This window comes from Sebastes fasciatus, chromosome 5, assembly GCF_043250625.1.
Source record: "Sebastes fasciatus isolate fSebFas1 chromosome 5, fSebFas1.pri, whole genome shotgun sequence".
Lineage (NCBI taxonomy): Eukaryota > Metazoa > Chordata > Actinopteri > Perciformes > Sebastidae > Sebastes > Sebastes fasciatus.
In genome coordinates this window covers 22,677,083-22,688,994 of record NC_133799.1, presented here as the reverse complement: position 1 = coordinate 22,688,994, position 11,912 = coordinate 22,677,083, and the positions used below count along the sequence as shown (strand labels likewise).

The 11,912-nt window shown below is 43.9% G+C and overlaps 1 protein-coding gene across 1 annotated transcript; it reads right to left on the bottom strand.

Annotated features, from left to right (window-relative positions):
- Nucleotides 1-2,899: 2,899 nt before the first annotated feature.
- On the bottom strand, nt 2,900-10,242 carry fam78bb (family with sequence similarity 78 member Bb). Its single transcript, XM_074635837.1, has 2 exons — nt 9,352-10,242; nt 2,900-6,236 (listed from the first exon to the last, which is right to left on the bottom strand). Exons 1-2 carry the CDS (start codon nt 9,729-9,731, stop codon nt 5,714-5,716), a joined length of 903 nt encoding a protein of 300 aa, XP_074491938.1. The 5' UTR covers nt 9,732-10,242; the 3' UTR covers nt 2,900-5,713.
- Nucleotides 10,243-11,912: the final 1,670 nt, after the last annotated feature.

Sequence of the window (11,912 nt, the reverse complement as noted above, 5' to 3'; positions counted from 1 at the left end):
GTTCAACATGTACCTTAAAGGGAGATTTGTCAAGTATTTAATACTCTTATCAACATGAGAGTGGACAAATATGCTGCTTTATGCGAATGTATTTATATATTTATTAATGGAAATCTATTACCAACACAAAATAATGACAGATATTGTCCAGAAACCCTCACAGGTACTGCATTTAACATAAAATAATATACTCAAATCATAACATGGCAAACTGCAGCCCAACAGGCAACAACAGCTGTCAGTGTGTCAGTGTGCTGACTTGACTATGACTTGCCCCAAACTGCATGTGATTATCATAAAGTGGGCATGTCTGTAAAGGGGAGACTTGTTGGTACCCATAGAACCCATTTTCATTCACATACCTTGAGGTCAGAGGTCAAGGGACCCCTTCGAAAATGGCCATGCCAGTTTTTCCCACTACAACCTAATAATCGCAAGTTTCGTTAATGCGTTAAAGAAATGAGTGACGTTAAAACAAACTTGCGTTAACAGCCCTAAATTAAACCTTTGAATTGTTTCCATGGTTTAACGTGGTCAACTTGGAAGTTTTGTTTGAAGCTCATAAGTTTCTTGGAAATAAGTTATTCAGCATAAAAAATGACTAATCTACTAAAGAAATCTATGTCGACTAAAACGACTGATTAATCGAGAGGGGGCCGCCCTAATAGATTTTACATACACCGATCGGCCATAACATTAAGACCACTGACAGGTGAAGTGGATAACATTGATTATCTCGTTACAGCATCTGGCAGTGGGGGGGGGATATATTAGACAGCAAGTGAACATTTTGAACTTTGTGTTGGAAGCAGAAAAAAATGGGCAAGCATGAGGATGTAAGCGACTTTGACGAGGGCCAAAGTGTGATGGCTAGACGACTGGGTCAGAGCATCTCCAGAACTGTAGCTCTTGTGGGATGTTCCCGGTCTGCAGTGGTCAGAACATACTGAAAGTGGTCCAAGGAAGGTGAACCGGCGACAGGGTCAGACCCGAGGCCCGTTGATGCACGTGGGGAGCGAAGGTTGTCCGATCCAATAGAAGAGCTGGTGTTGCTCAAATTGCTGAAAAAGTTAATGCTGGTTCCGATAGAAAGGTTTCAAAACACACAGTGCATCGCAGTTTGTCGCGTATGGGGCTGCGTAGCCGCAGACCGGTCAGGGTGCCCGTGCTGTCCTAATGTTATGGCTGATCGGTGTATATCTTGCTATAGATTCTGCACACAATGTTCTTTACAATTTATCATGGAGCCATCTCAGCAGCATGTCATTCTTTTAAACACAATCCCCCCCTCCTGCTGACTGAATCTAGATGAATTTTTTGCACAATAACAAGTCTACCTTGTCTAATTTAATACTTGGCACGTCGCCTTTAGAACTGCAAACTACACGACATGAATAAATTCACACTTTGATATTTTTGGCATTTGTTTTAATGAGTTTTAAAAACACTGCATGCAAAAGCCAGACAGTCTGAGAGAAAGGACTGTAACACGGCAGAGTTTCATGTCCTTCCATATTATAACACTGTAAAACACCCATTAACCCCGGCCAGTTTAAACCAGTAACTGCATTAGACTCCAGTCGATCAGCAGAACCTCTAAGTAGCGCTCTCCCCTCCAGTCCTCAGGCACATCTGTTACTGTAAAAGACACTTGAGGCCCTGATACACACAGACAGCAGACCGTGTGACCTCGTGGTCAAGTATAAATGTATTCGCTAACACTTTATTTGAATCGGGGCAACATGTGAAAAAAGTTTCCGCTTTCTTTCCCCCCTCTACAAACGCCTTAGTCCTCCAGTAAAGATCACCTACTTTGATATTCCACCAGTTAAAAGTGCTCGTCTAGATGTTTCCCTTGATTGTCAACGTGGGCTCTCGGATGCCTCACAAACTGCTCCCGTGTCCGCGGCTACATGTTGTTTATATATCCAGCGTCCATGCCTCTATATGATGAGGCAGAGACGCTCCTATGGTCGTTCCAGATGAGGTGTGTTTGTGTGTATATGTGTGTGAAGGCTCGCTCGGTTTGCACCAGGAGTAATGAGCAGCAGCAGCAGCAGCATGGGTAAGATAACGTGGTTACATCCTCCGTCTCTCTCTTCATCTCTGTCTCATCTGGACCAGCTCAGCACTTCAGCGTGACCTGTTTCACTGGCCCACTGAATGCTGAGTGCGTACGAACAGAAATACAACGAATAGACCCGCATGGAAAACAATAAGCAACATTTTCAGATTCAATATCATTGTGAAATGTTCATACTCCGTAGTCATGAATCCTCATAAAAAACACATTTTTATAAAAGATCATAATGGCACAAGAAACTGTATGTAAACCAAATACTGCACCAATCTTTAAAGGGTCACTTCACGCAAATTACAAAAAGAAAATCTTACTCACTTCTGTATAGTATCTAGCCATGTAGAAAGATATCACATATCTATCACTGAGGTTTCTGCCTCACATCCAGTACAACGGAGGTGAAATGATTGCCATTTCTGGTGTCCAAAGCTTTGACAAATTCCATTAAAAAATAAATATCAACATGTCCTCAGAAACAGTTTTCATTGTAAATACTTTCTACTGAAAACTGTTCCTATAACTGTTGATAGCAAAGTCTGTAGATTATCCAGAGTAACGAGGATGTAGTTTTTGGAAAGACATATTGCTGTTGAATCTTTAGCCGTGGCTCTAGGGATGGGGGGTTTCAATCCACCACTTCGATGCCAATCGAAATATCTCAACAACTACGGATGGATTCCCACAAAACTCTGTACAGATATTCATGGTTCCTAGATGATAAAATTACTTATTACACTGCTTTGTTGAATACTCAATACTGATTGGTTAATCACAGCGTTCTGTGGTCTGTTTTTATTTCTGTATAACAGACCGTTGCTATGTATAACAGACCGTTGCTATGGGCACAGCTCTGATGTCGGTCTCTGGTGGACCGTTTTTTGTGTCAAATTATTGATTTCTTTAGGAAGTAGCCGTGTAATAAGCGGGATAATGTACAGCTAGCGGGTCATTGTTGTGAAAGAAACCCCTTCAGGGCGAAGGTCGGGGTCGGGGTGTACCCCTCCGCGTCGGGGTGCGGCATCGCCCTGTTGGACTTTCTTTCACAACAATGACCGGCTCGCTGTACATTATCCTTTACGTGGTAACTTTACCTCTAGCTACACCTACAGTAGGGTGACCAGACGTCCTGAAAAATTCGAAACGGTCCCGAATTATGAGTACTTCGTGCTAATTGGCTATTGTTAGTAGCTGACACGCTAATTTAAGATGATGAACACACTTGCTAAACGTCAGCACATTAGCATTTAACTACAGACTCACAGAGCTGTTAGCATGGCTGTAAACCATTGTGTTGGTTGGGAGGCACAAATCTCACTGGCCGATATTTCAAAACTTGGACAAATAAAATCCCAGAAGTCTACATGGCTGGATACTTTTCTTTGTAATTTAGGTGAAGCGATTCTTTAAGTCTTCAAGTGTAAATACAGCTCTCTTTCACGACAATCTTTGCTCTTAAACAACAAACACTGACTGGATAAAGACGTGTTATAGCTCTGTTTGTCCTCTTGCAGCCACTGGACTCGTTTTATTACTTGTAAAATAAAGTAACCTTGCTTCTTCACCTCACAAATCTGATTAGATGGGACACAGGAAAGACAATGTTTTTACTGTAGAAGGCTGTCGTCAACACAGGCATCGCTGGCTTTCAGAAGGCAGGGAGAGAGAAGCTCTGCAGCTTGGATGAACTGGCCATTTGTGATTGGAAAAACAAAAATCCCGCTGCAGGGCTTCATTGTAGATTCTTCTCAACGCACAAATCATGTGTGCATATCATCAAATCCAAAAGCTGTGATTTCTACATTTTTTGTGATATGTAAAAAAGCAAAGTAGCTCTGAGGATGCATGTTGACAATATTTCTGTTTTTAAAGAGGACATATTTTGAAAAACTCACTTTTTTTCAGGGCTTGTGCTCATACATTCGGGTATCTGGAGTTCCTACCAACCCACAAACTGTGAAATCAGACAACCCAGTCAGTTTTTGAGAACTGCCTTGATCAGAAAACATGTGATTTAACAAGCCATTCAGATTTAGCTCCCCTTCCTATGTCACATGAGATACAGTATATCGACCTGGTCTCACAGGAAGGCGTATAAATACCAAGACATTACACGGACATTCCACGTGTCATGACTACGCATTTTAGCCTTTTCGTGTGTCATTCGTACGCCACGCAAACATCCACAGGTTCAGGCAAGAAAACCAATTAGTTAGGGTAAGGGAAAACGTCATGTTTGGGCTTAAAATCAGTAAGTAAACTAAGCAAAACACATACAGAAACAACTATGAACAAAAAACATGACAAACATCAACAAAAAACCATGTGACAAACGTCACTAACTTACAAAACAAAGCAACGGTCCCGAACACGGGTCTCCTGGTTAAAGGTTCGGTGTTTGTTGGGTCCATACGTCTCCCCTCCTGCCCACCATAAGTGGTCTTTGTCGCTTTTTTATACTACGTCACTAACTCTTACCGTAGCATTTATACGCGGATGCATTTACATTGCAGTCAGTTCAGGACACACAGTGTACAAAAGATACGCAGAAATCAAGAAAGGCGTACTTACTGCACGCTAAACGCCTTGTGCATTATTAAGGCATTTATACGCCTTTTCGTGCGAAAGGGCCCGAATACATTGCCCACAGCTTGAGAACTATACCTTTACAAAGCCCATCAGAGCAGACTGGGCTTTTTCAGGAGGAGGTCTTAAAGAGACAGGCGCTAAAATGGAGCGTTTCAGACAGAGGGTGAATACAGGTATATCCAGTCAGACCGTATGAGAAGAATAACGTGTTCTTTGAACATTAAAGCATGTAAACCTGTTCTAGTAGAAACTCAAAATACAGCAGTATGAGCCTGAAAATGAGCTTGATATGTCCCCTTTAAATCCTCTTGTAAAACGTCCCTCCCTGTAACATAATCACTAATGAGGCTCCTTAATGTGTGTGTATGTGTGTGTGTGTTGGTGAGGCAGTCTGGTGTGACAAAGCAGCAAGCCTAGACCCAACCCTGGGTCTCCATTATAGAAAACACACAACCACAAACACACATGCCTGCACACCCACACTCGCGTCATCTTTAAAAGCATCCAGTAACAGTTCAGTTGATATCATAGTTATCTCTGTCCGTAATGAATAAACACTATCGCCTTCCCTCGGTTTCACTGTTACATAGCACTTTACTGTACAGTACAGAGCAGGCCGGCATTATGTCATCATTAAGGCTGAAGAACCTTTTTAAACGGGGTCTGTGTTTTAGGCTTCACTGTTTTCTTTCTGGGCCTGAGTAGCTACAGTACAGGTTTGCGTTACATTCCAGCACTAATGGCGGATTTGTCAGAGTTAGCTTTTGCTCAGTTGTGCCGGGCTGGAGTGAAGGCCAGGCCACCCAACGGCTCAACAGCGCCAGAAGTGGAGAGACCAACGTACTTTCTGGATCGTCAAAGGCAGCGGTGGGGAATTAAGGCAGTTGTCCCCTCGAGATTTTACACGCAAAAGACTGATTTGTGCCGTTGACACAAGTCTCAGCCTGCTTATAGATCTTTTTGTCTTTTTATCTGATTATCCTGTTCGCCGTTTCACTGCATAAGTGGCCCACTATAACAGACGGCCAATCAGATACTCTCAACGCTCTACTTGGATGGTATGACAACAAGCGGAGGCCCTCTCCTCGGCCTCCACATCAGAACCTGGGCGTCGTTGGCGTTGGGCCTCCCCATGGCGTTAGGAGGGATGGGCTCCATGCGGGTCAGCACCCGCGGCTGGTCCTGGTGCACCCGGCCCACCAGCCTGGCCCGGGAGCCCAGAGGCAGGGACGGATCCACCGCGATGTCGACCCTCATCCTCCACTTGATGGTGTGGAGCAGGATCTTTTCCCTGGACGTGGTGTTGAGCGCCACCAGCCAGGTGGTGAAGCTCTGGTCTCTTTTGATGTTCGTCAGCAAGGGCGTGTTGGATTCGCTGACCGGCACGGCCCAGGTGACGCTGGGGTAAAAATTGTCATTCATGCTAACGATGAAGCGGGATGGCTTGGAGGTGGGGCCCACTATGGTGACGGTCTCCGTCGTGTTTCCATACCAGGGGTAGCTCACACCGTCGGAGTCGCTGATGGCCCTCACCAGACCTTCTCGTAGCTGAGGCAGCTCCCAGCTCGACCTGGAAGGAGACAGACACTATGAGGCTGGAAACAGAGAGATTTCTGGGTAACTGTGTTCATGTAATTCATATAAAGGATACGCCTGGTGATATTCTATATTTTCATTACCATCAATAAATCCCATGAAAAGACCAAAACCAACAATGAATTGATCATAACAATTATTGTCTGTGTAGCCAAAGCATGATAGCTTACAGCACTTTTACATCACTGCAGCAAGGTGAGAATAGTAGAAACAAGATCTTTAACTGCTTTTAAGTTGCTTTTTAAAGGCCCAATCTGTATTATTTTCACCCATATAAGCTGCAGCACGATGAAACTCCACTACAGTTGCAGTAAACGTGATTAATGTTAGGTTTAGGCAACCCAGGTATTTGACGAGTTGGGAGTGAGAACGTGTTGGTTTAGGCAACCAAACCAGTTAGGTTTAGGATTGGCTCTTTAAACAACGTCACCACACTGCCCAACCACTTTCTCTGAGCGTTTAATATTGACACTGATGGGTTTATGTTGTAGTTACTTGAAAGCCTGGTTCGTCTCATACAGACGCCAAAGGGTGCCTTGTGCGTCGGTATCACGGGCATGACAAAGCATTGGTATTTTACGCCCTGGAATACATTATTCAAAAGTTGAACCCACTGATGATCAATAAGCATTTTGTGAGTTTCTCAACTATATAGCCTACAACTATTTTGTTAAGTCATTATCAATTATATTATTAATAATTTAGGTTATTTATCAGGCAAAACTATCAAACAGTCTATGTAAGGTTCCAGCTTCTCAAATGGGTGGATTTGCTGTTACTCTCTGTATCTCACTGCAAATGTAATACATTTGGGGGGTTTGGGACTGTATTTTTGCCAAATCAAGAAGATGTTATCTTAGGCTCTGGGACAATTATTTCTACCAATTTTGATTGATTGAAATGTTAGATTAACTTCTAAAGAAAATGATCATTAGTGTCAGCCAAAGAAACACTAATAAATGAGCCGCCAGTCAATTTGGAAGTGATAGAAGTCCCACTATTTTAAATTTTGGTGATGAGGTGACTCTTTGATTCACATTTGGATAAGGGATTGCTGGCAGGGCCGGCTCTAGGTGCTTAGGTGCCCTAGGCAAAAGTCTGTTTTCGTCCTAGCGCACCTGAAGGCTCGGACCTTTTCATTACGAAAAAATAAAATGTGAAAATACTAGATATCTGTGCCTGTTGACATCTGTACGTCTAACAACCTTACATCAGTACTCAGGCTGTTGTGATGTGCATTGCATGGTGTACCCCCCCAACCTCCAACCCCCACCCCGACAGCCAAAGTGAGAGCGAGAAAGAGAGTTACAGGGTGAAAAGTGTATTTCTTTCTTTATTTGTTCATTCGTTACCTCAATGCAGAAAATGAGGAAGGGTGCCCACTGGCATTTTTTAAAACAATTTTTTTATAGAGAGCGACCAGCGCCCTCCAGAAAGTGGCACCCTATAGGCGACCACCTATATATGGCCTTTGCCTTAAACCAGCCTTGATCGCTGGCGTGTGTCTGAGGTTTGAAAAGTTCTGATTTCTTTTTTTTTTTTACAAGGAAAACAACAGAAGTATAATTTCAGAAAGGCTTTGAAATTTGTATCCAGACACGAGCTTGCAATGAGACTACACAACAGCCGCCTGCAAGTGGTTCAGTATGTCAGTGGATTATCGTCATCTCTTTGTTGTGCCAAACAGTTTTTTGTCATCTGGTGTCCCCCCTTCTTCCATCTATTTGCTGTGCTTGGCCACTCTAAACCCCCAATCTCTCACTTCCTAAACCCACCCACTCCCTAAACCCCCAATCTCTCACCCCTAAACCCACCCACTCCCTAAACCCAGCAGGATTAAACACCCCCTCACATATGCCCTCCAGATTATACTGTATATATATATATATATATATATATGTGTGTGTGTGTGTGTGTGTGTGTGTGTGTGTGTGTGTGTGTGTGTGTGTGTGTGTGTGTGTGTGTGTGTGTGTGTGTGTGTGGTGTGGTGTGGTGTGGTGTGGTGTGGTGTGGTGTGGTGTGGTGTGTGTGTGTGTGTGTGTGTGTGTGTGTGATGGGGGTGTGGGGGAGGACATGTCTCCGTGGGCACAATTTGAGTGTGAGAGCATCAACTGTTGTTTAGCTCCTCTAATAGCAGCTTTTCTATTTAGATGCCAGAGTCACAGGAACAGAATCTGTCGGTGGGCGTTTGAATGAAGGAGGCTGACGAGCACAGTTAACCTGCTGCGTGCACAAATGCTCCTCTAAATGCAAACTCAGTGTGATGGACTTGGACTTATATAGCGCTTTTCTAGTCTTCCGACCACTCAAAATGCTTTTACACTACATGTCAACATTCACCCATTCATACACCCATTCATACACTGATGGCAGAGGCTGCTAAGGTGCCCACTTTGCCCATCAGGATCTAATCTAAATACTCATTCACACAACGATGGCTATGCCTTCGGGATTTGTCAAAACACAACACTTTCAACCAGGAGACCGGTGTTCGTGTCCCGTGTGAAACTAAAAGTAATGTAGACTTATTTTGTCGCGTCATTTTAGTCCCGTGACTTGTCAGTATCGTCAGTCCGGTGAGTCACTTCAGTTTTGAAGTTAACGTCAACCATGACCGTTTCCTAAACCTAACTAAGTGGTTGTGTTGCCTGAACCTTACTTCCTGTGAAATGGAAGTTTATTTTGAAAGGACGCTATGCATGTAACGAGCATATATTGACACACTGTCCCTGCTCTGTCCAAAAGTAACACAAGAGGGGTACCCTGTGAGTTGCCGAGGGGTACTGACAGAGTGGCGGTATTTGACGAGTTGGGAGTGAGAAGGTGTTGCAATTTGGGGTTAAGTGTCTTACTCAAGGACACATCGACATGTGACCTGGAGCAGCCGGGGATCGAACCACCGACCTTTTGATTGGTGGACAACCTGCTCTACCCTCTGAGCCACAGCTGCCCAGTGTGATACACAGTGTACAGTACAAGCATGCACGCACGCTGCATGAACACTCCTTTTTTTTTTGCATCTGAACTGAAAACACGTCACACAAGGAGGTGTAAATGGGGATACACAGGTGGAGGTGTGTGAAACTCACATGCCGACGTCTCCATAGGTGTTGTAGAACTCCATCTGAGTGCACGCCTGGATCCAGCCCACCACCCAGGTGTCGTTGCGCGGGATGGGAGGCATCACGATGCGCGCCGAGGCTTTGAAGTAGGGCGTCTTGTAGCGGAGCACTATGGGCGAGTTCTCCTCGATGACGGTCGGACAGTGGTCGATGGTGGCCGACAGGTCGTACACCACCACGTTCTCCCGCTTGATGCGCGACTTGTTGCAGGCGATGCTCTGGATGCAGCCCATGGCGCTGCAGGTGACGGTGATGGTGAGCAGCAGCCAGGTGAGCCTGCTGGGTCTGGGGAGGAGCAGCACTGCTGACTGGGACTCGACCAGGATCACCACTATGAGGCCGTGCATATGAGACTGTGGAGGCAAAAGGTGGGTGCTATACCACACTGTAGGCCCAAAATCAGAATCACAATAAGGCTTCAAGTGAGGTCCATGCAGGATCCAGCTTAAATGCACCACCCTCCTTGTAGATGTATGGTGCACATCCAGGGGCTATAACCCTATAACCTCTCTTGCAAAGGTGGATGCTACCACACTGTAGGCCCAGAATCAGAATCACAATAAGGCTGGGGTTCAATGCAACACTCTCCTTGCTGCTGATGTATGGTGCACATCCAGGGGCTGCAGCTATAACCCTATAACCTCTCTGGAGGCTGCAGAAAAAACACCCTGCTGGGGATTTAATAAAGTATCACAGGAATTTTTGGATATATATCCTCTCTCCACTCAAACAGTCTGGTTCCGTGCACCCTCCTCTCCTCAAGGATCCGACCCGGTCCTGCTCGAACCCCTGCAAGTAACCTTTGATCCTCCTCTTCTTTCCCCGAGCTGTCATGTCACAACAGACGTCGGGGGACCGGTAGAGGGACCCCGGCTTGTTGATGCGGCACTGGGCATGAGATGCTGCTGCTGCTGATGCTGCTGCTGCTGCTGATGATGCCTTTAACTGTGCCGGTGCTGGCCGTCATGCCTGTCCACTCGACGGGAGGGAAACCCGGTGCAACCAACCGAACCCGGTAGCATCTGTGACCGGAGAAAAACACAAAAAAAACAGCTTCCTCTTGCAGAGTTTAGACGACACTAGGCGGGTCGATCCTGATCAAACCGAGGGAGTAAATGCACCGCAAATAAACCGACTTTCAACATATTCTATACACGAGATGCAAACAATAACATTATGGTTTAAAAAAAAACATCAGATAGTCATAGTAACCGTGCATGGAGAGCCGCTGCTCCTCAGCATCCTCATGTGATGGAGATGGAGATGGAGCTGCTCGGCTGAGTGTCGCTGTCCAGTCTGCGTGGTGCTGAAGCTGCTGAATGGACCAATGAGATGCGGAGGAAGGCTGGAGGCGGAGGAGTGCCTGTACTGTCTGCACAGTATAGTACACTGTAAACAATTGCTGTTAATTTACAGCAGGATTTCAACAGGATTAACCTGTTATTGCTTAAAAACAGTGCTTTACTGTTAATACAAAAGAAAACCTGTTAAAGGTCCCATATTGTAAAACGTGTGATTTTCATGTCTTTTATATAATAAAGCAGGTTTAAGTGATATATAAATACTGTGAAAGTATCAAAACGCTTAATCCACAGTTGAACACACACAGCCCGTATTCAGAAACTGTGCGTTTGAAACCCGCCGTTGGGATTTCTGTACATTTGTGATGTCACAAATGTACAATATTTGGATTATTTCACAGTTTTAAACGTAAACATTCTAAATGCTTCCCAGTTTATTTCCTGTTGCAGTGTATGTTAATACATCAGCTGAAAATGCGCTAAAACGGAGCGTTTCAGACAGAGCGTGAATACAGGTATATTCAGGCAGACAGTATGAGGAAAATAATATGTTATTTGAACGTTAAAGCATGTAAACATGTTATAGTAGAAACCCAAAATACAAGTATGAACCTGAAGATGAGCATGTTATGTCCCCTTTAAATTACACTCATAGATCGTTTTTTAACTGAACTATAATGCATTCTTAAAAAACAGCACTTTACTGCTGATCAACTGTCTAAACATCAGTAACAGTTTCATGCAGTATTTTTTAAATTCTGGGACCTGATCTGCACATGTGAGGCTTGTACATTGTACATGATTGTAAAATCAGTGAATAAGCTCTGTTCTTCACTCACATGTTGTTCTGGGTTGCATTCTGTGCTTGTAGCCAACTAGACAGACATTTTGGGAAAAGTGTCACCAAGTCTATTATAGCCTTTTTCCTAACAAGTGCCTTTAATTGTATTTAGTGTGACTATTCCTATGTCTGTAACCTGCTAAGTCTATTCATATAGGCAAAAAATAATGTTTATTAAAATGTATGTAAAAAATACAACCTAAATAGTGAATTAAAACAAATCAGTAAGATAATGTAAAAGAAAGGTGAAAAACAGCTATATAATGTATCTTTAAACAGTAAATTAACTGTAAAATACTGTGAAATTAATAAATAAAAAAAAACAGTTCAAACTGTATTTTTCATTAACAGTACAAAGCTGTAAATTTCAGCGACAGTATAATAAT

Coding starts and splice junctions, on each gene's coding strand:
- fam78bb (XM_074635837.1), bottom strand. CDS start 9,731: ATGCACGGCCTCATAGTGGTGATCCTGGTCGAGTCCCAGTCAGCAGTG. Junction 6,237..9,351: donor ACCTATGGAGACGTCGGCAT/GTGAGTTTCACA, acceptor GTCTCCTTCCAG/GTCGAGCTGGGAGCTGCCTC.